This window comes from Lepisosteus platostomus, chromosome 23 (assembly GCF_059453375.1).
Source record: "Lepisosteus platostomus isolate fLepPlt1 chromosome 23, fLepPlt1.hap1, whole genome shotgun sequence".
Lineage (NCBI taxonomy): Eukaryota > Metazoa > Chordata > Actinopteri > Semionotiformes > Lepisosteidae > Lepisosteus > Lepisosteus platostomus.
The window spans coordinates 7,662,370-7,687,717 of record NC_142633.1 but is presented as its reverse complement, the minus strand read 5'-3'; the positions used below and the strand labels follow the sequence as shown (position 1 = coordinate 7,687,717).

The 25,348-nt window shown below is 41.1% G+C and overlaps 1 protein-coding gene across 4 annotated transcripts; it reads right to left on the bottom strand.

Annotated features, from left to right (window-relative positions):
* Positions 1 to 3,468: 3,468 nt before the first annotated feature.
* ints11 (integrator complex subunit 11) lies at positions 3,469 to 25,297 on the bottom strand. 4 transcript variants are annotated; one of them, XM_088616941.1, is made up of 18 exons: positions 25,192 to 25,297; positions 24,455 to 24,551; positions 23,857 to 23,954; positions 23,167 to 23,240; positions 22,044 to 22,272; positions 21,085 to 21,183; positions 20,578 to 20,612; positions 19,603 to 19,741; positions 18,954 to 19,018; positions 18,077 to 18,266; positions 17,355 to 17,438; positions 15,160 to 15,249; positions 13,342 to 13,504; positions 11,845 to 11,955; positions 11,125 to 11,207; positions 9,650 to 9,792; positions 7,238 to 7,367; positions 3,469 to 3,629 (listed from the first exon to the last, which is right to left on the bottom strand). In XM_088616941.1, the coding sequence occupies exons 2-18, from the start codon at positions 24,480 to 24,482 to the stop codon at positions 3,564 to 3,566; spliced, it is 1,827 nt and encodes a 608-aa protein (XP_088473067.1). In that variant the 5' UTR covers positions 24,483 to 24,551; positions 25,192 to 25,297; the 3' UTR covers positions 3,469 to 3,563. The 4 variants fall into 4 exon arrangements, with proteins under 4 accessions (XP_088473067.1, XP_088473065.1, XP_088473068.1 ...); XM_088616939.1 differs by lacking the exon at positions 25,192 to 25,297 and adding an exon at positions 24,893 to 25,048; XM_088616942.1 differs by lacking the exon at positions 25,192 to 25,297 and adding an exon at positions 24,893 to 25,048 and having other exon boundaries at positions 11,125 to 11,186.
* Between the last annotated feature and the right edge of the window lie 51 nt (positions 25,298 to 25,348).

The following is a 25,348-nucleotide window of genomic DNA, read 5'->3' as shown; positions in this document are numbered from 1 at the left end:
TTATTGTCAGAAATGTTCTATTATTTCCATACATCTGTATTAATAATATTATAATTTCCATACACTACACTGTTATAACCAGACAATTTTAAATTAAGAGGAGAGAACTATTGTAACAGTTACCCTCAACAGAATCCTCTAATTTGGTGCAGTTGAATTAAATGTTAAAATATTCTTAAATCCATATCGTCAGACATTTTATAGGTTTGTGTATACATAGATTTATTAACATTATTAATGTTTCATACATTAAATCTGAACAACAGCCTTTAATTTTCACTTTTTTATCTCCCTAAGTTTCTATATACAGTAGATTTGGACTATTTGGGTGTATAATATTAGATTTTAGATATTTTTATGATATATTGCCCTAAAACCAATAACGTGGTCTCTTTTTCAAAAAGAACTGTGTTATGGGTTTCTGTCCAAATTAATTCAAGCACACATCAAGATACAGGTAAGAACAGAGAACAGAACAGCAGGTTAAAGACAAATAAAGGACTGAGAAGCAGGATTTCTTTTTTGTTTGAAGTGGTGACAGCTTGTGAAAATTTGGGATAGTATTAAGAGGTTAAAAATCCAATGCATTTCTTACTTTACTATTGATAATATTATAATAAACATAAACACTATTTTATTATCTTAACATATTAACATATGCCAGGTCTAGTCAGGAGTAGCGAGTCTATTTTTAATAGTAAAACGTTATACATTGAAATGAATCCCTCCACTGGGCACCAAGACACTGAAGGCCAACCAGATCTTAAAGGTTCACTCCTGATATTGAATGTTTAAAATGTCAAACTTTTTATATAAAGAGCAGCTGAAAGCTTTTGGGAGCTGTAGGGTTGCAGAGCCAAACCTCAGACGCTATTTGTTTTGTTTTTATTTTTTTAATATTTTGCTGGAAGTGAAATCTATTTCATGTAAAGTAAGAAGCACATATAAGGAAGTGTGCCACTGGTTTCACATCACTACCCATCCAGACCCAACTCAATGCACAGCCTTCAGACAGTTATTAGTTTGGGTGAATTCTTCAACTTCACCTACAAAAGACATCCAAACATTTGGAAGCTTTGGATGACATGTATCTTATCCATGAACGAGTTCAGTGAGAGCATACCAACTGGGACATCGTTTGAATGAGTGAAATGAAAATATAATGACACTAACTGTTGGAATATGTACAATTTAATATAAACTAAAAGGAACTGAAACTGACCAGCTGAGGCTTGGTTAAGCTTTCACCACAAGGCTCTGGAATCTGTGAAAGTTTCCCAGAAGGAAAAGCCCCTCATTTTCTAGACACAACACCTAGACATTGCCCTCCCTCCCTCCCAGAGCACCACAGTACTTACTCACACTGCTTGTGAAGAAAGCATACAATTCTTTCATAAAGTAATGAATTACCACTATAAAAGCACAACTGTCAAGCCACTGTCTTTAGCAAACGACAACAGCTCATGTTAGTTATGAACAGGAAGCCCCTCACTTCACAATGCAAGAAAATCACTGCCTAACCTGTTCAGCCGTCACCTGCTAGTGTGAATTTCCATATGGGTGTCAAGGGCCACTATTATAGTTCAGATAAACAGCACTGTCTTTGGCTTTAATATCACAACAACGTAGTGTATCCTCCTAAGTGACATGGCAAGTGTGCAGTCATGGAGATTGTAGCTATGAGCAGAGATGTGAAAAAACACAACTGTCTGTTCCAGCTTGGGTGGGTACAGCATAAATAACTGGTGGCAGGATGTCAAAAAAGGTTATTTCAAACCTTTTTTAAGCTAGTAAATCATAAGCACTCTTTTCTGATATGCCAGCAGCCATATCACCTTACAATTCACAATCGGTAGCCCCACTGAAGCTCAGCAGGTGTGAGCCTGGTCAGTACCTGGACGGGAGACCTCCTGGGAAAAACTAAGGTTGCTGCTAGAAGAGGTGTCAGTGGGGCCAGCAGGGGGCGCTCACCCTGCGGTCCATGTGGGTCCTAATGGCCCAGTATAGTGACGGGGACACGAGACTGCAAAAAGGCGCCGTCCTTCAGATGAGATGTAAAACTGAGGTCCTGACTCTCCCTGGTCATTAAAAATTCTAGGGCATTTCTCAAAAAGAGGAGGGGTGTAACCCCGATGTCCTGGCTAAATTTCCCACTGGCCTTAACAATCATAGCCTCCTAATAATCCCCATCTCTGAACTGGCTTGAGTGGAGTGTCCAGAAAAGAGCTATATAATTATAAAGAACTATTATGAATTATTATTTTCAAATTGCCAGGCTTCAGTTGGAGTGCGGGGGGGGCTGAACTCCTGGGATATCCTCTGCATCTGCAGAAGAAATGACAACTAAGACTGGTTACGCTAGAGTTTACAAAAAGAAGTTTCTCTAGCAGCTGAATTGACATCCGGAAGAGCAGACCACTGGTGACACAAACCACCCACTAACCCACGTCCATTGTTAAAATTAGAAAAAGAGCTGTGGCCAGCACAGAGCATATTTCAAAGAGAAACTACTGTCAGTTCTAGGTCACAGGTTGTTCTGCAATGCATACTTTTCCAAATTAGTCCATTTGTTTTTTTGCCGTTTTCATGATTATTTAATTATTTTTTCAATTCACGAAGAACAGCACTACCCAATAAGAAAGCAAGTTTAAGAAAGAGTCACCTTCATACATCAATGGCAAGACTGCCCTTTCGGAGAACTGAGGTATTAGACCTGCACTGACCGACATAAAATTTGGCTGGGACAAAAGCAACAATATTACCCAATGTCTCCACATCAACCTCACAGTGAAGAACAATGACCACAACTGACTCCTACAGCTTAATAGGCTTCTGGCAATATTTTAATAGCCTTCTTAACAAAATTGCACTTACCCCAAACAGCTATTTATTTACAAGTTTCATGTCATTTGCCAAACCGCTTTATACCATACGGTGTCGCGGACAGCCGGAGCCTGCCCGGCCAGCAACGAGCGCAAGGCAGGGTACACCCTGGACAGGACGCCAGTCCATCGCAGGGCAAGTATAAGCTGACTGTACATGGGGGACAATTTGAAGGCCACGGTAAAGGTCGAGGGGGGAATTTTGGCCCAGACACCGGGATAACTCCCTACTCTTATCGAGAAATGCCCGGGGATCTTTGATGACCACCGAGAGTCAGGACCTCGGTTTAACGTCTCATCCGAAAGACGGAGCCCACTACAGTATAGCGTCCCCACCACTATACTGGGGTATTAGGACCCACACAGACCGTAGGGTGAGCACCCCCCGCTGGTCCCACTAACACCACTTCCAGCATAGCTTCCCAGGAGGTCTCCCATCCAGGTACTGACCAGGCTCAACCCTGCTGAGCTTCACTGGGCTGCCAGTTGAGAGCTGCAGGGTGATATGGCTGCTGGCTTAACAAGTTTCATATATGGAAAATATTACTTCAAATGCAGCTTAGAACAAGGAGGAAACAAAGAGCAATTCATTTTATTTCTTTTTTTATTGAAAAACAATGACCTTCTCACTACAAACACACGTCACACATCCAAGACAAGAGCAAATAACGTTTCATTCTCTCAGCTGCATCCTTGAGGAAGTCCTTTGCGCAGTAATGTTGACAAATAGCTGCCCAGATCTTCATCCTAACAGGAAAAAAAAAAGGTGAGAATGTACAGGCTTTTAAAAGTTTAAACGTACAGAAAATAAGATTGCCCTACTTCTTTCCTGAAAAAAAAAAAACAAACTTCTATGAACATTATATTTACACATTTTTAACTACAGCTATTTTATATGAATTTGTAACTGTATATTTTAGAGAAAAGCTAAATCAATTCAAAGAAAAAGATGAAAATCTTAGACACTCCTCCAAACTAGTGGAGCATGGTACAGACCTGGACCGTCATTTTAAGTTTGATGTTTGAGTTTTCAGCTTAATCCTGTCATCTGTCTCTGAGCCATCCACATGCTCTACTTATTGACAGAGAAGACTGAGATGTTTACATATTTTTTTAATAAAAAAAAATGAACCAATTAATGTCGGTTCATTCATCCAACAATTTAAAAAATGTAAACTTTGGAAAAGAGTCAGGTAATTGTATAAATGGCTTGAAACGGGTAGAATCAGCTTGTTGTGTCTCTTTCCTATATATCATCACCAAAACCAAACTATGCATTGGTGTGAAAGCTGCTACCTCTGAAAACAGCATTCTCTCTCACATTGGAAGTCAGAAACCATGCTCAAAGAGTGTTGAAAGGTGCATACATCAGGCACACAGTCAATCTTACCACATCAACTGTGCTCGTCTGTCTGCAGTGGATACATTTAATCATTATTAGTCACTGAGCCCCCCGTAGATGTATCCACCCTCACAATTTCCAACTGGCTAGCCGGGGACTTTCTCCCCTTTCTGCTACAGTGGGGCACAGTCAACCCCAGCATGTTTTTTCCTAACACCTTGGTGGTTTTCACTCTTCGTGTGCCCACCGGCAGGAAATGACAAACAGACTAAGGTGACAAGACGGCAGTCTCGGTACAGGAGGTATTTACTGGACAGATATAGTTTTGCATTAGTAACATACATTTCGTAACAGAAAGAACAATGCAGTTTTTGAAGGGGAGATCTGCATGAGGTGAAGCAGAAAACAATAAGCAGGTAGATGTGTAAAACCCAGTTGCCGTGAGCCAGTTTCTTGTCCTAAACCAGCTGTGTCCCAGTCAGGATGAAGACTATTACAGAACCTGCAGAAACTCTGCAGTGAGGGTCTGGAACTCCAGCAAACTTCACTGGACACCTGGGGGAAGGGCTCCTGGGTTGAAAATTCACTGAAGTGACTTCAATAAAATTCTGCTTTACAAGCGTAAAGTTAGATTGAGATAAATGTATCACTTCTAATGGGAATTTCATACCTATGTGTGATGGTAATGGGAAATAGACTAATTCTTTAATGAGAGAAGACATGAACAGAATTCTTGCAAAAGACAAAATCTGATGGACTGTTCTACAAAGCTAGACTATTGTAGTCTGATTTATGTAACTATTATGCTTTCAGACAGTTCAACAAATTCAGAGCTGTCAGTCATAAATCTGACAACCTGTCAATAAGATACTCAAGATCAATTTTGAAACTGCTTTGCAACCTGTTATTTTTGCCTCTTAGAAATGTTTTGCAAGTCATACCATGATTATGGTGAATATCTGCCATCATGTCTTGAAGGACTACAGTCATTGATATTTCGAAATATTTTTAAAAAGTAAAAAAAAACATTGATAGATGAGATTGAAATTAATGCAGAGATGGGGATGAATCCAATTCAAGTTTCACACGTATAACAATAACCCCAGGATTGAATGAATATAACCAAATACACTCATAAAAAGGATAGTTTAGGGGGTCAATTCCTTATGTATGTGAAATTACTGAAAAAGTTCTAAATCCTCTCAAAATTGATCAGTGAAACCAGTGATTCTGTCAACAAGAAACATGTCATGGTTTGGAAAAGAAAACATAATCAAAATAATCATAGCATTACTAGTCCACAGCTTCAATTTTTTTGTTTAATTGTCTTTAATTGTCAAGTAAGTCTGGTGGTTATTTTTATTTTTCTATATTTTTTTTTTAAACTGGCAACACTGCTCTTCTAAAATGAAATGCTTCATATATGAGTGAGTCTACTGGAATACTCATTTTAAGTAGTTATGTTTTTGGGGGGTGCTGGCTGCCCAGTATACATTCAGTATGCATTAATCTACAAAAGGCTGGGAAACACTAATCAGTTAGCTGGTGTTTTACACATGGTATCGATAAACTACATTACCGTTACTTGCGTCTTTAAGTAGAATAAACTGAATCTCCGTCATTTAATGTTTGCAGTTAACAGAAATGTGAGATGTTAACATTAGAAATACAGATACTATCTGAAACTGAATTAATTTATGGACGAACTGCATCTTGAAAGAGAAAATTCTACCAGTGTAACTGTGACATTTAATTAAATATCCTGTTTTCGGCGCTTAAAGGCTGCAGGAAAGAGCATAAACCAAGGTAAGTAAGACACTGTGCAAGATCACACAAAAAAAACATGAAATATTCAGTTTGATTAACCACAGCATGCAAAAGCCCATTTCAGCTCAGTCTGATTTAACAGAGAAATAAAAGTAAAACCGAGCAAAACCACAAATACAACAGCGTCCAGTGCAGTACAGACGACATCTTCAGGTGCTTGTGGTTTGAAATGCGTCGTGGTGCGCAGTGATGGTGATAGCAATTGTTTCGGGGTGCAAAACAGTGAAACTACTCCACTGTTCATGAATTAGGCAGTTTTAATCATAGTGAGCATCCACTTCTATTTTCTATACATGCACCACGTGATTTTACTTCTGATTTGATCTGTATTTCCCATGAACACTATTACAGAAAAAAGAGCTACTGTGCAGACTCACCAAGGAGTCAACTTAATGTTGCACACTGTGCTGAGGTGTTCAATACACAGTGCCCTACACGCTGTCAAACCCTGAAGTGATTACCCACCTACTGTGACTTCCTCCATCTGTTGCTGCAAGAGCAACTTCAGAGCCATTTTGCTTTCAAAGTGTATTTATTTGTAAAGATGACTGAACGCAGAAGCTGAACGGGCTACTGGGGATTCAGTTAGAAAATAAGCAATGTTGCTTTCACACTAACAGACTGGTGGACCACCAGGAGCTTTGCATGGTTCAAATTTAAGCATGACAGTGGATCCAGAGATGTCGGTCACAACTTAACTTAAAGTTAAAATAAGGGAATTCACTATTTCTTTCAGCGGGAAGTGTGAAACATTTAATTTTGAGTTTTCAGAACTTGCATCCTAAAATGAGAACTGCATTTTTTCTATTCACTTTTCCATCGTGCTAAAATTATGTGCGCTGTAGATAGTTGGGTTTAATTCAGCTTTCACAGAACAGCATAACTACATTTCTTTACTTTCACTTAATCCATCTGCGTGACGTGCATTTTTCAAATCTGCACTACTTAAAACAGCAGTTTACAGTTTACTCTGCATTGCAATAAAACGCATCATCCAGTCTGTCCAAGTATTATGTTTTTGCTCCTATTTCAATGGGAGTATGCATAAATCTGGAGGGCACTATATTTATAGAAATTAGAGATTTCTTTTATGAATCATACATATCTACCTTCAATGACTCAGATCAAACAGGCTCTTGGTCATTTGCATGCTCTCTGAAATGGATCCACTGTTCTGTGCTCTTACCTGATAGCTCCATGAGAGCAGCAGGATTTTTGTGCTGGGATCATCAGCCGTCGACGACACTTTAATGAGAATGGATTCCACCATCACAGTGCCATCTGGGAGGAGCTGGATGCTGTACTCTTTCAGAACGCTAGTGGAGAAAAGCACAGAAGTCAACAAGACATCATAGTGTGATCTCATTAAATCCAAGAAGCTAAGCAAGAGTGGGCCTGGCCATTACCGGGATGGAGACTTCTAAGGAAAATCAGGTTGCTGTAGTGTTTGTAGAGCAATAGGTGGCGCTTTTTCCTCTGGGCCAGAATTGCTACACCAGTGCCCTGATACAGTAACCAGCGACACTATGCTGTAGGAGGTACTGACTTTCAGATGAGATGTTTAGACCTAGGTCCTGACTAGTCATTAAAAATTCCATGACAGTGTTCGTAAGAGTAGGAACATTAACCCCAGGATCCCACATTAATTCTGCCTTGGGATCCTTAAGAATCTGGCCTCCCTAACCCCACCCCGTTAATTCAACTGGTAAGGAATTTCTCAATTTTCCACATCACCAGATCGGTACGGTTTTTCAGGGCTACACAAAGCAGGTTCTCTTCTATATGTAAAGCACAAGTAATTTTGAACCAGATATATTTTAATTAAAAAAGCTCAATGGCCGTCCATAAAAAGGCCAGAGTGAACCAGCTTACTGAGATCAATCTCAATTCAAAAATATAAAACAAACAACAGGGACTTCAGTGGATTGTATATGTATTCTAGACGTTCTCTAGTATAGCTAAACACATGAACTTGCTAACACCTTATCCTGGTGCTCACTCAGTTTTAATTGAATCTGGGATAGGAAGCTATCAGTCACTGTAAGCCTTCTGTTTCCAGCCAGACTTATCTCCAACAGTGCTGTGAATGTTAATACAAATCCACGATTTTCACAGGACCCTGATTACGATAACAATATAACAGCATATATAAAATAATAACCAGTATAATAATCAGTGGGTGGAAGATCCACTGTCCAGACTATGTGCATTGAAACAAGATTAGAATATAATCTAAAAGCTGCACACCATCCAGTTATTGTTTCAAAATACTGCACACTTCTAGAATTACAGGTTCAAAAGATTATCAATATTTTTGTTTTAAGGTATGAAATGATTACTTTGCAGGCACTTTCTTGTTCAATTTGTTCAGTTCAGCGTTGTTTTTTGCTGCAAAGCAATGCAAAAGTCACCGCGCTCTTTACTAAAACCTTCTGAATCATTTCACGTTCTTCAAGAACTCGGACTTCAGGGACAGAACGGTGCTGGCAATCAGAAGGATCACGGTCATGGTTCTGCAAAGATGCAGGTGCTGAGATACCGTGTTTTTTTCCTACCCACTATGTCACATGAAATTAGCTTTTAGCTTTCTACGATATCATCCCGTCCATCTACTGACTTTCTAACAGAGGAACAGGAGCCTATCGCAGCAATGGATAAGATAGGACACAGCCTGGATGGGATGAGGGTCCATCTCAGGGGACACACAGGCCCAATTGTCCCAGAGGCTTTAGAGTCCTACCTTGACTGGTGTGGCGCCACCCTGGGTTTATCTGGGTTTGATTTTAATATAATTGCTTACACTTATATAGTGCTTTTCTGGAAACTCCACTCAATGAGCTTTACAGGTAATGGGGATCCCCTCCACCACCACCAGTGTGCAGCCCCACCTGGATGATGTGACGGCAGCCATAGTGCGCCAGAACGCTCCCCACACATCAGCTATCAGTGGGGAGGAGAGCAGAGTGATGAAGCCAATTCATAGAGGGGGATTATTAGGAGGCCATGACTGGTAAGGGCCAGGGGGAAATGTAGCCAGGACACGGGGGTTACACCCCTACTCTTTTCGAGAAACACCTTGGGAGTTTTTAAGGACACAGGAGAGTCAGGACCTCAGTTTTACATCTCATCTGAAGGACGGCGCCTTTTTACAGTATAGTGTCCGCGTCACAATAGTGGGGCATTAGGACCCACACACGCAGCAGGGTGAGCGCCCCCTGCTGGCCCCACTAACACCTCTTCCAGCAGCAACCTTAGTTTTCCCCAGGAGGTCTCCCATCCAGGTGCTGGCCAGGCTCACACCTACTGAGCTTCAGTGGGGCTGCCAGCTATGAGTTGCAGAGTGATATGGCTGCTGGCAAAAGGGGGATCATTTTCATGCCAAAGACTTCAGCTGAGTGTTGCTGTAAGGTTATGTGACAGTACCATAGAGAGTGAGGACATACCTGATGACAAGCGTGTCCACCAGCAAATTACACTCCTGGCTCTAAGAATCCCTGCGTTTTCTTCCAAGTCCGCTCTTCGTTGCTCAAGCTAATGTAGCCCCCCTTTTGGAAACTCTGTAGCCCCCTTTTTGGAAACTTGGCAGAACGGCTCTTACCCTTTGAGGTGCGCATAGATCCTGTTGAGCGTGTCGGGGTCGCTGTGGGGGTCCTGCAGCTGGACCCGGCAGGTGAAGCGCAGCTGGTGCTCGCTCAGGCCCAGCTCCTTCAGGGCCTGATCGGGAGAGACCAGGCGCAGGCTCTGCAAAGGCAAACGGGAGCTCTGCTCACACTCTCGGCACAGGGGCGGAGACGCAACCGGCCTGAAGCACAGCCAAACAAAGGCGGTTCGGCGTCGGTGCCCCTTCAAGAGCTACGCAGATTAAAGATTAGAGAAGGGCTTCAAAGCCGATCCAAATAGACTAACGAGTATTCAAACCATGATTAATTGCTTTTGTACGCTGCATTTTTCATCCCAAAGAAGTTCACAAATGGAAGGGAGCCCACTTTATGCACCCCTGTGCAGCACCTACTGTAAAAATGCTAATTAAATTAAAAGGGGATTCGCAAAAAAAGCATACCGAAACATTTGAAATTATTACCCTACAGATTAAATGTAATGCCCTAGAGAAGATTTTATGTCTGTTTTCTGAAATGAGGCACCTGCGTGTTTTTGTTTTACTCAGTGGAATCACGTCAGAAGCTTATACATCATGTCACATAATAGACAGCTAAAAGCTAATTTCATATCATTCCATCCATCCACTAGGAACTGGAGCCCAGCAAGACAGGTTACAACATAGACAGGACGTTGGTCCATAGTAGGGGACACTCAGACTCTAGGCCCAATCTTTTCAGTCGTCAATTAACCTACCAGTCTGTCTTTAGACTGTGTGAGGAAACCAGAACACCCATAGGAAACCAGTGCAAGCGTGGTGAGAACATACAAACTCCACACAGACAGCACCCCAGAAATTGAACCCAAGGCCCCAGTGAAAACAACCTGACCTAATTCCATATCAGTTTTACCATATGTTGTAGATCCATATTAACAAATAGGACAACAAAACAATAAATAACATACACAAATTGATTTAGCCAATTTGCTTTCCTTTAAAAAAACAATATAAAACACTGCGACTTACACAGATCCCAAACAGAACTTTAAAAATGGGCAGAATGCCATCGTTTGGAAATGAACCAAAAGGTGAAGCACATCTGTACTGAGGTTTAATGAGCTGTCTTGAACGGGACAGTATAAAAAAAACAGAGCATAGCTACAGGACTGAAGAAGCAATTTTAATCAGTGATTTACTGGAGAGCCCCCTAAGGAACTGGATCTATTAATCACAAAGCTGCAGACAGAGCACAGCACAAGGCAGCAAGCCAGCTCTCCCATATTCACTGCAGAATGAACCCTGTGCCATCTCTCTTTCCTAATAGAGCACTTCATTTAAGCTCAGCAGTTCCAAAAGATCAACTAGGTAAGTGAAGCTTGTGTAGGAATAATTATCTACAGTGAAGGAATTTATGAAGGATAAAAGTAAATGGAAATAAAGCATGACCAGTTTTGCTGAGGCGGGCAGACACTTACATTGTCCTTCATGATGAGGGTGCCGTGCATTGCTCTGGGCTTCTTCGGGTCAGGTAAAGGGCCTGCAAAAGAACCGGAAGAGACTGCATTTGAATTTTAGAATGCAGTGCCTCTCATCGCAAAGAATGAAACGCTGTCTACGAGAATGCAAACCGGGAAAGGTTATCCTTCAATGATGAGTTTAGGTTTTGGAATTCTCTGACAATTCTGCTTGCCCTCCAGCTCAGATAAAAGTCACAATAAACAGCCAATTCATCCAGTGCTTTACTGTGCTCACAGAAGAACTATTTCATTGACACTGTGACAAGCCTGTTTGCCTTGCATTACGATAATCGCTGCTCATGATCATGATCGCCCATACAGCATCTTTATTCTACTTTCACACTTCTTAATTCGTACATTGATTAATGTTAGCCCTGCTGAATGGCACACAAAGAGGAGATCTATCTGCACAAACCAGCGACTTTTGATTAATAAATGATTACTGTGCCATTTAAAGGACCACAAATTGATATTTTATTCAATTCCACTAGCTTATAAAAACTTCTTGTAAAATAATATATGGTGATGACAATAATTATAGTGGGAGTTAAGTAATAACCACTTTAAACATGTTAATAGCTGGTGCATAACTGGTACTAATAGTAACATGAGGCCATACCACGTGCAATACTGAATCTGACTTGTAAATTTGTTTTAGATGTACTGCTGCCCTCTTACCTCCAAGACTGGCCTCCCTCTTTAGAAGATTCAGTGAAATATCTACAGGAACATTGGGATTGGTGACCACAGTGGCTGTTTCACCATTGGCTGGCATGAAGCAGTTTATACCTATGAATGAAACACACGTTAAAGCAAAGTGATCAATACAATAAAGCTCCTAAGATGTCTTTTGAAGCAAATCATAGTTACATCTGAAAATCAAGAGATGTTACTAGGAGCTAAAGAGCTCAAATCGTCTGGGACAAACTACCCAGTCCAGTTGTTGAAATGGACTTTCTGAGAACTTTAGGAAGTGTCTAGATGAAATTCTGGAAACTTAACTTTGAGCAAGATGATTGCCCAGCCCTTGTTTATAAACTTATTTCTAAGCCTGCTGTTGGTAACTTGTGCCGTCTCCTTGTTTGTGTGGTGTTTTTATCTGCTTACTGGCAACAACCATTATTGGGACACACAGGCAATACTGCTGCAATAGAACTGATTTCTTAGTGTTGTTCATGCCAGCAGCCATATCAATCTGCAACTCACAACTGGCAGCCTACTGAAGCTCAGCAGGTGTGAGCCTGGTCAGTACCTGGATGGGAGACCTCCTGGGAAAAACTAAGGTTGCTGCCGGAAGAGGTGTTAGTGGGGCCAGCAGGGGGCGCTCACCCTGCCGTCCACGTGGGTCCTAATGCCCCAGTATAGTGAGGGGACACTACAGTATACTGTAAACAGGTGCCGTCCTTCGGATGAGACGTAAAACCGAGGTCCTGACTCTCTGTGGTCATTAAAAATCCCAGGGACCTGTAAAGTGCTTTTAGTGGAGTGTCCAGAAAAGCACTATATAAGTGTAAGCAATTATTAATTATTATTATAAGTGTTCCCAAAGGAAAGTGCAACTGAAGACATGATGTGCTGGTAATCATATCTAAGCTTCCAGGCAGCAATCATCTGCTATCTGCGCTTGTCCTTTCAGACTGATCACATGGTTTATTTATACTTTTTTAAGGAATTTTATTAGTTGAAAGTTTTAGTTTCTATTTTAAAGACTTATATACAGTATAACAGAACGCAGCGCTAATAAGTCCAAGGTTAAACAGATAGATGAGCAGCTAAGCAGGCATTGTGAAAGATAAATGCATGCCAGAGCACGAAAAAACTTTGCAGAGGACGGAATACTGGGAGGCTGCTAGACAGTGCTGGGGCCCTGGGTTCAATATCTGGGGTGCTATCTTAGTGGTGTTTTCCCCTTTTTCATGTGGGGTTCCTCCAAAAGTCCCAGCTTCCTCCCACAGTCCAGAGACGTACTGGAAGGTGAATTGGCATCTGGGAAGACTGGCCCTGGCGTGAGTATATGCATGTCTGCGTTTGTGTCTGTTGTGTAGACTGGCATCCCATCCAGAGTGTAGCCTGCCTTGCGCCCATTGCTTGCTGGGATAGACTCCAGCTTCCTCCCGACCCCGAGCTTGAAGAAGTGTTAGAAACCAGATACTTACTGTTGGAACAGATACTTACTGAACTCCTGCTCTATCTTCTCCTTGAGGAACTCCATCTTCTTGGCCTCCCCATGCACCAGGAGGACACTGCGGGGCTCAGCCATGCGGATCAGCTGCATTATCCCCTTAGCATCTGCGTGGGCGCTGAAGGACATGTACTCCACCTGCATCTTCACTTCCAGCTGCAGCAACCAAGTAAATAATAAAGCACTAAATTATAAAACCAAGCTTATATACTGTTCTGTCAGTGTTACCTACTGTACATACCACAGTCTCCTAATACTGTAATTCCTAGTAAATACCCCCCCAAAAACACTGGATTACATTCTCAGGGACTGATCGAGGCCTACTGAAGTTAAATATGTTGTGTTGTATATCGTGTTGTATTATATAATAAACATGCCACCAATCATGCATAATTGTCTAGTCATAGGCTTAGTTAATTGATAATTACTACTCTCTTAGAAACCTTAAAGCAAACTAATTGTTTTTATACTGTGTTTGGCATTAGAAGCAAATTAAGATGCTCTCGTGCAGCCATCAAGTCAAGACACTTTAAATAGGGGTGCACAGTGCTTGCCTAAAAGTCAGCAGGGAGACTGTTAACAGAGATCTTCAGGGAGACGATGAGGGGAGTTCAGCCTAGAGATCAGTCTCAGGGCTCCTAGACAGAAACCATGATTTCTGGTAGAACGTCATTAAAACTCACTAGTTTTAGCTCACTATCGCTCATTTTGTTTACACTAATATTGTTCTCTGCTCACCAGTCTGTATTATGTTGTAAAGATACTCCACTTGGTTTAGTAAAGCTATGTACTTTATTCTATGAGGCGCTGGCAGAAGTTCTTACTGTAGGAAGAATCAAACTCTATGCTTCCCTGTGCGATTGCAAGATCATGTAACAGATTACAATTCAATTTGGATTTGGCAGTTTGGATTCCTCTTTCCTGGGACTTTAGATTTCACTGGACTACTCAGCAGCAGTGAATACAAGGGATTCAATGTGATCGATGATCTTAAATACAACTGTGTTCAATATAGACTACAGTAATTGTCTATATTGTCCAAATGTTTAAAAAAGTTTCATTACTCATCATTTCCAAGAACTTTTCTTCACCATATTTTGAATGTAGAAATGCCTAAAATTTTACCAAACTCCCCGTTTCCTTAATTGTCATGTAAATATTTGCTTTGGGTGCTGGATGACTTTGTTTATGAAATAAATCAAACACGTGTCAATCTTGGGTGTTATTTGCCTCTCAGAATCCCTTTATACATCCTCAAGACCCACATGAAGCTCTGATCACATTCACTGGCCAAAATATGCACACAAAAAAAATTAAAAAAATCTAAATACGTTTTCACCAAACTGTAGCATCAGCCTCAAAATTAGGTCAGGTCGATCAAAATGTCACATATTAAAACTGATCATGTACAGTAAAATGCTTCTGATGTGGTAAGCAGAAGGAAATTTTGTTGGCAGCCCATTATGTGGAATGACCTGGTAGGTCTGAGTTATCAACCTACAATCAGGAAAATATATTATACAATACGGAACGAGTCTTTAATTTCCTTAGTAATGCATCACAAGCTGAACTGTTTAAAAAGAACCTGCTGTATTACTGCAAAACTATTGGTCATAGAAGACTGGGCAACCAATGACAGTTTAGCAGCTGCTACCAGCTTCCTCAGCAATTTCTAACAAGCTACAATACTCTTATTAGTTTTCTACAGTTAATATAAAGGCAAGCTTATCTAAATGACTAAGGCACTGGTACTGCTCTACTTATTTGAACACTTACTCCTCAGTCTGAGGCCTAAATGCCTTCTCACTTACCACTTGTCTTCCCTCCATCTCCAGCTTCTTCTGCCCACTCAGGACCTTGTGTCCCACAGTGCCTTGCACACAGTAGCCTGGCATGATGACCTAGGACAATATTTCAGGCTTCATTCCTAAAACGTATTGGGCTCTCAATCACAAAGCAGGAACAGAATTACAGAAAGCTCAGCTGTTTACTGACCGAGATGACTGCAGTGAACAGATTTAAAGAAACGGGGTACATTCAGTGAGCTTCCTTAGATATAAAAAACTACTTATCCAAATAACAAAAAGAATTAACCTGAAAAGTTACATACTGTGGCGATACAATCCCAGTGGCCAAAAAGGATGATACCAAAAGGGAACAACTACATGTGAGGTTTTCTTTACGTTTTGACTTAATAAACATGGTTTTCGCTGCTTATTATTAAGAACATGAAAAATATCACAAGAGAACGACAACTGGCACATCTACTTCATTTGAAAGCTATTAGCCAATTAATTCAAGGCTCTCTTGAAGAAAGTCAGAGTATCAGCTTTGAATACATTGACTTGCATCTACACAGTGATTTTCATCCCAAAGGATCATGAAGTGCTTTTTATACTGCAGGGGATCCTTTCCTTCTTGCACTGAAGTACTGCATCCGTCTGACAAGTTATTCAGCACATGGATTGAATTAGAACATCTGGAACCACTTTAGTTTTTTAAATGTAATCATCATCCATCCATTTTGCACCCACTTTAGCCAATTCAGGAGCGCAAGGCAGGCTACACCGTAGATGGGACACCAGTCCACTGCAGGGTGCACACAGACACGCACACACTCATGCCAGCGCACATTTTCCCAGAAGCCAACCAACCGACCAGTTTGTCTTTGGACTGTTGGAAGGAAACCAGAGCAGCTGTGTTGCACATGAACACGGTGAGAACATACAAACTCCACACAGACAGCACCCCAGGAATTGAACCCAGGGCCCCAGCGCAGTAAGGCAGCAATGCTGAACACTGTGCCACCCTGTTACCTGTTTGATAATCATCACTTTGTTAAACAACATTAAAAAAGTCTCAGGTTTAGGGAGTTAATCAATTATTTTGACGATCACCTTTAAAAAAATACGTGACCAAGTCTTATCATGGCCATGTACCAACAGTCAGTCATTTCTCTTTCACAATGTACTCTCACAACAGCTTTCCAAGTCTCTTCTCACTGTTCTGTTAAGGTTTCCCTGGTAGAGTTTCCCTGGGTCCCTTAAACAGCATTTACTGATTTTGTAAAATAACATTTAGATAATTATGAACACCTAAAATGTGAAATGATCATTTTCAAAACTGTCTCATAAGAAATTTAATTGTGCGTGCTGTGTATGTTCTTCCCTCTGTGCTTTAATGAGAACCTCTTACTCCTCGTTACCACTTTCAAACTAAGAATTAAGAAACACTTCCATCTAGCGACAAAATGCAGTTACCAGCTCAGGGATCTTAGATGAAAACTACTCCACTGACTATAACCATAAACTGGAATTTTTACTTTCTTACCCAATAAAAAGGAACTTTTTTTTTTCAGGTTGTTTGGATTGTCAGGTTGTCCAATTATTTTATGCAAAGGACAAAGATAATTAAATTTAGCTGCAAATGGTTTGGCCACATTAGCAATATATGCATTGCCTAGGATTTGTTTTCTATTACAGTTTAGTTTTACAATACTTCTGACAGGATTTTATTTTTTTTTCCCCCGTGGATAAGAGAATAGTTAAAGTCTGCTGCTGTGTTTTCAAGAATGTTCATTTCTCCAGGGAAATAAGTTGGGTGCATCTAAAAACTAAAAAAATACTGAAGCAAAGAAGACTCGCTGGCAATATCAGGGTTTTCTCCATATAGAATGTCGTGTTACATGCAAGATACTAAAAATTCTCTATTCAGTTAGCATGCACAGTGTATAAGCAACAAATGAATCAGTGTGTGCAAACAGGAGTTTCTAAGCAATGTGTAGGCCCAGCAAATTACCCACAAATAAAATATTAAGAACTGTGGCATTCAGATCTTGGGGACTTTTACAAACGGCTTCTGGTAGCAAAAGCTCCACTGCTCACGCCCGCTCTTTTGAGAAGCGCACAGATGGTGCTGATGAGGACTGACAGGAAGAATAAGGTACCGCGTGCAGGCGGGGAACACCTCTGCGTCTGCTCTGTCCAGATCGGGCCCGGTGACTCACCATATTCTTCTCGTTGCCAGCCCACTTCTTGAAGATCTGAAGAGACTGCCCGGCATGCAGCATCCCCGGTGTCGCAAACACTACCTGAGAAGACACGCCCCAGGTCAGTGTTTTTTATTCCTGTGGGGGGGCTGGCTCTGCTGAATCCTGGCTTCCAGGAGGCACAGCGCCCTGGGCAGCTGCGACTGGCAGAGCTCTTCCTCGGCTGGGGTGTGGCACGCCTACCAGCTACCAAGAGAAGCAGGCTGCTCTCCTCCATATCAGCCCCCTCTCATCGTCTACTGCTGCTCCCACAGAATTAACAGCTTTTGCCAGTCTTTTATTCAATGCATTTTAAAGATTAAGGAAATATTTTGCCCCCAAGTCTATAACCTGCATAAGTTTATTAATTATGCTGCTCATTTGAAATCCTTCTCAGCTACCGTGTAGCAACTACAACATAATGCAGTATGCTTAGAGCACTTAGGTTCTAGTTTTTTATTATTATGCTGGTGACAGCTAAACATATCGAATCTTTTTTTCCCCCAAATAACTCTAACTGATTTCTAATTTTTTTAAAACTAAATGTATTCAATTGGACACATTTAAAATATGACATGAAATGGTAGGTGTTTACAAATAAAAAAACAAACAAATACAAATAAGTCTTTTGTAGGCCTGCCTCAAGCCCCATCATTACTGACAAAAAAAGTGGAAGTATTAAATTAAATCCAAGACTGTACCATGGGTCCTGGATTGTCAGCGTAGGATCGGTCAAATGCCTTGATGTGCTTGAACTCAAACATGTTCCTCTGGACAAACGTTTTTCGGATCTTCTGGTTTGTCCAGGTGATGAAGAGTTTGTAGTAATGATTGGCTTTCTCAGTCAGGCCAGTGGAGAAGTAAATGGGCGCCTTCAGGTTCATTCTCTCCCTATACAGAAGGAGGCACAGGCGGTGAGTGTGCGCTACCTTGGATTACGAGGTGAGACGATGCCCTCAATTTCATGTTTCAGACGAAAATGTGGTGGCGAAAATCCGAAACTGCTCTTGCTGAATTAAAACTTTACCTTCAAACTTACATATTCATTCAAAACTGCATGCTACAATATCTAGAACATGGTATTGGGCCTGCATGATATAATCAATCTCTGCCTTGTTCAGAGAAGGATTTCATTTTTTGCCATCAGCTGACCCAAGATTCAAGTGTCACATATAAAGACAGAATTTGTCTGGTGACAACAGGTGAAATACAAATATCTTTGATTATTATTACGGTGGTCAAAGCATAGAGACCATATGGTCAAACCACGCTACTCATAGTGTATAGAAGTGTTGGTACTGTAAATGAATATGTAGAGTGATAGATAAACTGTAAATCATACATAGGTGTAATATGAACAAAATATTCTGTTGAATTAAATATGAACAAAATGTTCTGTTCTTGAATTTGTCATAGACCCCAGCTCTATTGAGCATATTCCAAATCACAGATGCACGCCAAAACTCACAGAACGGTCCACTAAGTCAAATTAAAACAAAGGACTAACACTAAAAGTAAACAAAAAAGTACTGTATGGTCAAAACACTTATGCAAGTATATCCAAAACTGACTGCTTACCAGAATGTTTCTAGCAGAATGCAAAGCTCCTGAGCTCTTCCCAAAGCAAAGACGGGAATAAGGACCTGCAGAAATTAACAAAGAACTGCTTAACAGAGCTGTAGTGGAAACTTTTATGGTTAGAATAAAGGAGCCACAGAAAGTATTCTCAATTACTTAGTATGGTCTTTATTCATATTGCAATATGGGAAAAAGCCATCACCTGTCCGTGCAGAGAAGTGAAAGCTGATTCAAAAGCAAGCAGGGAGAGCCCTTGTTTTATATCTTTTTTTAAGCTGATGCAACACTTCAAGGACAGGCAAAGCAGTAATTTCCTTATAGGTTTTTGCTTTAAGCAAAGAAGAGCAGTTATTCAAATAGTTTCTCAGACCCCCTTCTTCAAGCAGCAGAGATAAACTTTATTAAAACATCCCGTGCCCTTGACGAGCTGGGTGCTATCACACTTTCTTCTGAGAATCCAGCTGCTTCTGCAGCACAGCTCTGTCTGTAAACAACATTTTTAGGATAAAACACTTTTTCTCAGTAACTTTCCATTACAGAGCCTTGCTCTTTCTGACGCAGGGCTGACACCCCATCACGGGTAGGACATTATTTTAAAAGTGAGGCCAAAAAGTGCCAAGCAACTCTGCCAACACACTACTGTGCAGACCTTTCCTCCTCGTTCCACTGTCTCGTGCACTTTCTTCAGGAAGTCTCTTTCTCGGCAGCGTTTGGAGTCTCGGATGGTGGTGGCGTACGTGGACTCGGAGATCATGATGTCGGGACGACACTTATCAATCCACGCAGCTCTGGGGGACATTGAAAATGGGTTGAAAATCACTGTGATGTTTAGTTTGCATGATATAATCAATCTCTGCCGTGTTCAGAGAAGGATTTCATTTTTTGCCATCAGCTGACCCAAGATTCAAGTGTCAAGTCCATAAGAAATCAGTGATGGGTAGCAGGACCAGTTCTATTTTCTATTCCTTTACCTGCGAAACCAGCAGATCGCGGGCACTTGTAAATGAAAAGGAAGTATCCCACACAGAAATAGAAGATCTCTTTTTAAAACAATATGGAATTAGCAAAATCTTTTTTTATCCAAACAATTTGGAATCACAAATGTCACAGACAAAGGTCTGCGACTCACCTTTTACAGCTATGGGCTCTGTACAGGACACAAAGACCAGAGGAACACACTCCTCTTACTTGCCCACCTGTCAGAATCCTGCACGATTACACCTGCTGCCAGCACAGTAGCCAGTAGCCGGCACCGGCTGGAAGAGGAGTGTTCCCTATGAGGAAGTGTGTTTAAAGCCAAGAACAGGAGCCACTCTTTACCCAAAGGGTGGGGGGGGGTATGGAACACGCTACCCAGCCATGTGGCTGAAACCGATACCCTGGCATCTCTCAAGAAGTGTCTGGATGAGATCCTTGGATACTACCAAACTAGAAGGGCCCGACAGGATCCGATCATGACTTGGAGAAACTCAATCAAGGCCAGACACGGCCCCTGGCTTAACCCAACCATGTCTGCATCACGGGACTCTGGTTGCTGGTTTACTGGTTAAAAACAGATTTACCATTTTAAATCTAGTGTCGAAATTAAGAACTTAAATAGCCAAGAAAACAACATGACACCTACCCCAAATGTCTGTCTGGTGTCATATTATAATCTCCCTAGACAAAAAAAAACGTTTAAGATGACTCAATGTACAGGTTATTCACATATCTTTTTTATTTGAACTGTTTTACATAAAGAGTAAAATTAAATACTGTATTTGTCAAGTAAATCTTGAATATCTTCTCAAGACCAGTCTCATGAGTAACATCAAATAACTCTACTAAAAGGCAGATAGGAAATTATTTTGGTGTGTAAACAGCATCACAGTCTTACCTACTTAATTAGACATACAATGTGTGCTCCAACAACATCATGTTACAACTGTGTGTATCCCTACAGTTTATTACGCTGAAGACAAGTTAATCAAAGACACAGAAAATCAATTAGCATCCTAACTTGCAATAGATGATCATACACTTTTAGATGCAGGGTTCAATTATGTTGAGAGAAAAAAAGTGTACACGCACTATGCAAGTTATTCCCTTCAGTAACACATAGGCCACAGGAAGACCTGTGCTCTTTACTTACAGTGTAGACCACAGACTCTGACCCAACTTTAATCTGTACCATGGCAGCTCCCAATACATGGCCTGCATAGTAGGCTTTAATCTCCAACTCGTCATCCACCTACAAACAAAAACCCTTATATAGCACCGTTCCCTTCACATGAACATGCTCCATTCTTAAGACAACAAACACCAAAATGTAATACATGCTTCTTTGCATTACTATAAGTATCAGAAAAAATCTCAAGGTATTCAAGTGTTTAAAAACTGTGCACACAAAATCTGTGGATAAGCATGTTCATGCGGTCTATGTGGGTCCTAATGCCCCAGTATAGTGACGGGGACACTATACTGTAAACAGGCACCGTCCTTAAGGATGAGATGTAAAACCGAGGTCCTGACTCTCTGTGGTCATTAAAAATCCCAGGGCGTTTCTCAAAAAGAGTAGGGGTGTAACCCCGGTGTCCCGGCCAAATTTCCCATTGGCCCTTACCAATTGTGGCCTCCTAATAATCCCCATTTATGAATTGGCTTCATTACTCTGTTCTCTCCTCCCCACTAATAGCTGGTGTGCGGAAGCGTTCTGGCGCACTATGGCTGCCGTCACATCATACAGGTGGGCTGCACATTGGTGGTGGTGGAGGGGATCCCCATTACCTGTAAAGCGCTTTGAGTGGAGTGTCCAGAAAAGCGCTATATAAGTGTAAGCAATTATTAATTATTATTAGGAATCCCTTTCGTAAATTAAAGTGTTAAAATTTACTGCGTTAATATATTACAAGCCTTTGGTTTACAGAGGCTTAGATTTTTTTTTAGAGGTAGTTAAGATGAACCACTTTGCTTGCAATGAAGGTTGGTAAAAATACTCCCAATGAACTGAAACAGTTGTTTTTTGGTGGGCAGCAAATGAAACCGCTCAAGTGAAAATACAACTTCCAAGTCGAATTTCTGCAAAGTGAAAATCGGCCGTGAAAAGGTCACCTGGACTGTCTGATGGAGATTTATTGCCACCACTTTCTTCATGCAGTCTTTGATCATCTGCGAGGTGAAGAAGTTGGTCTCGCCCTTCTTGTCCACGGTGATCTTCCGGAAGTCCTCCAGCAGGATTGGGCAGATGGCCTTGGTGGGGTGGGTCATGTATATAGGCCCATCGTAGCCCACCATCTCACTCATGTAGGGGAGGGCGCCACAGTGATCCAGGTGGAAATGGCTGAGAGACAAAGACCGGAATATCATGTCTCATCTTTATCAAAACATAAAGCACTTCCTGGGCAATAACAGAAATGAGCTTCCTCGTTTATCTCTTTAGTATCAATTTGGTATACTTCACAAACGTTTGTGGACGTTTAGTACTTTCGAGCTTTCAAAACCACTGGGTGTTTATCAGTTCTGGTTCTGCACAACTCAAGGAACATGCCAAGCCAAGGTACTTTAAATCAACAATCTCGGTGGCATCCGGTAAATGGGAATAAGTGTGCAGCCTGTAAAGCCTCAGCTATGTTCCGAACACTGGTCTCATCTATGCCACTCTGCCAACTCCCAGGCATGCTCAGTTCCCACCTCAAACCACACTGGCGCGTTCATGCAATATTAAAAATGAGGCAATAAGTTCCTAATAGACACTATAAGGGCAGGGATAATTCACACTCAGACAGCTTCCCCATGAAACAGTTCACATATCACCATTCAAAACCTCACTATAATCACACACCACCCACAAAACATTAAATAGATTTTGTGTCTTTGAAGTACATTCTTTGGGAGCTTAAACAATGAAGCGAACCAGCAAAACACTCCATTTTTAACAGCTATGCACAATTTCACACTGTTACGTTTGTCCTTAATATGGCTGTCTTTAGGATTGTTTAGATTTTTTATTTGCTTCGTCAATACTGGCTGTAAACATAAAGGCACCAATAAAATAAATGCACCGATATACTCATCAAGTGAAAAGGTTACATGGAGATCCTTAGGCAGGCATAGATCTTGGTCCTCAAGTGCTGGATTCCAGCAGGTTTCAAAGTGATCTTTGAATCAACATTGGACTTGAAAATTTCCAGACTTTGGATGGGGTTAAATGTCTAGAAAATTATAAAGGTCAAACCTTATGATGACACAATCCAGAAACTCTGTTAGCCGTCCGTTCTGTGTAATGTAGGAGAAATCGGGGAAACGCCTCTGATAAAACAAACAAAAGATACAATAGTTTGCGATATTGTAATATTCATCCATCCACCCTTGTTCTAAGCCACTTCATCCCCTACGGGGTCACAGGGGAGTCAGAACGTATCCCAGCAAGCAACGAACACAAGGCAGGATACAGCCTGGACGGGACGCCAGTCCGTCACCGGGCACACACAGACACAAATATGCACACGCTGACACCCAGGGCCAATTTTCCCAGACCCCAGTATGTCTTTACACTGCGGGATGAAACCAGGGCACCAGGAAGACAGCCACACAAACCAGTGGAGAACATACAGACTCCACACAGACAGAACCCTAAGAATTGAACCCGGTGTCTCAGCGTCGCAAGGCAACCACTTCACCAATATGTCTCCCCAAAACATTTTAAAACTACAATAAATAGAAATAGCTATTAAAGGGCCCTAACTGAAACAGAAAACAGGACATTAAACACTAAGGCAAACATGAAACAGAACTACATAACTGGGTGATAAAAAGAAGTATATGCAGTCAAAACGTCAACAAAAAGAACAATTTCCTACAGTGACACAATTTCACAGGGAATGTTATGTTAAGACAAGGTGATCCACAGTTCAAAACTGCTCACGTCATCATTGTATCCCATGTGCATCCCACAATCCAGCATGACATTCTTCCCACCAATGGAAACCAAGATACAGCTTCGCCCCACATCCTGGCCAGCACCTGCAAGACAGGAAAGACGTTACTTCAGGCAACAATCCATACGCACTACTAGGCCACACAAAACTTACAGAGAGAATAAGGGCAATGCCGATCGCATAAATGTTTTATTTCAATGGGAGTAAACTGCATGTTAGATATGCAATCTACATTAGCACAAGACACGTCTGCACCCACCACAGCATTTCCAAAGGCAATACACTATATTGGTCTCTGGGGGGCTCATACTTTAGGTGTACTACATTCTGAGTCTGACAACACATCAATGAAGTAGAACTTAGTTTGACCCAATGGTTTCAAAGTGTTATAGTTATTAGAAATTGCTTCTGCTGAGATTCTGTCATTTCTTCTCATTCTAACTCCGCTGAAGTATGAGCCAGAGTACTGTAAAGCACTGTTGTACTTATCTACAAACTCACAGGACCGTTTCAAATGCAGGACAAACACGGATATTACTCAGTGAAGAACTATATCACTTACACCGTTTGCTACTGACATCTTACCTAAAGGAGTTACTTTTATCTCGGGCATCCTGTAGAAACGCTCGCTTTCTTTCTACCGGCGTGATCACGGTCAGTTGTTGCAAAAGATTGTACCCATCTGCATGAAGGGGAAACCACAAGTGTTTATTTTCAACTTAATGACGGATAACCATCATTCATTGAAAATCTAAAAACCACCTCAATGCTTCACGCAGCATATGCAATTAGATTCAATCAGGCATCAAGTCCTTTCACCTCGGGGACCTAGCAAAGGCTTAGATGGAATATGTAAAACAACAATTGAGAACGAAAACAAGAGAGAGAACCACAAATTAATACATTCAAGTAAAAGGATTTAAAGCGTTTAACTTCAGAAACAAACATGATTCTAAAACGTTTTCCAGTTTAAAATGCTATAAATTCCATCAGAGATCTTCAATGCATAAGTAAATCACTTACTTCGACGTAAAATGACGGGTATGAAAATGTTATCACCTTAACAATGTTCAAGTCTGGTTTTCTACTAGTGGGGTAATCTTTAAAAAAAATCAACTTCATCTGCTGTACGCTGCCATCTTGTATGCAATGACACCCACCACGCGATTAGTCTTTGATTGACAACAGCACAGCCCAATCAGCGTCAAATACTAGAGCATTTGACAAACAATGCACAAAATATAACCAATAGAAACAAGCGGAAGGTGGGGTAAAGAGATTTACTGTTCGGTTGAGAAAGCAAAAGATAACACTCCGGTTACCGTATAAACCAGTGAAGAAGCGAAGACTGTGTGTGGAAATGTGAGATCAGCTGACCGTTTGCATGAAAGTAAAAAAAAATCAGGCTTTTTTTTTTAAAAAAGAAAACATCACAAAGTTACTTCACGTCTTCATTTATGTTCACATAGATTTACGTCA

Excerpts from the sequence above, each read along its gene's own strand:
- ints11 (XM_088616941.1), bottom strand. The coding sequence starts at position 24,482 with ATGCCCGAGATAAAAGTAACTCCTTTAG. Across the intron at positions 20,613-21,084 it reads CAGAGTCTGTGGTCTACACT|GGAGATTATAATATGACACC; the intron begins GTAAGTAAAGAG and ends TTTTTTGTCTAG. Across the intron at positions 11,208-11,844 it reads GAGGGAGGCCAGTCTTGGAG|TCTCTTCCGGTTCTTTTGCA; the intron begins GTAAGAGGGCAG and ends ATTCAAATGCAG.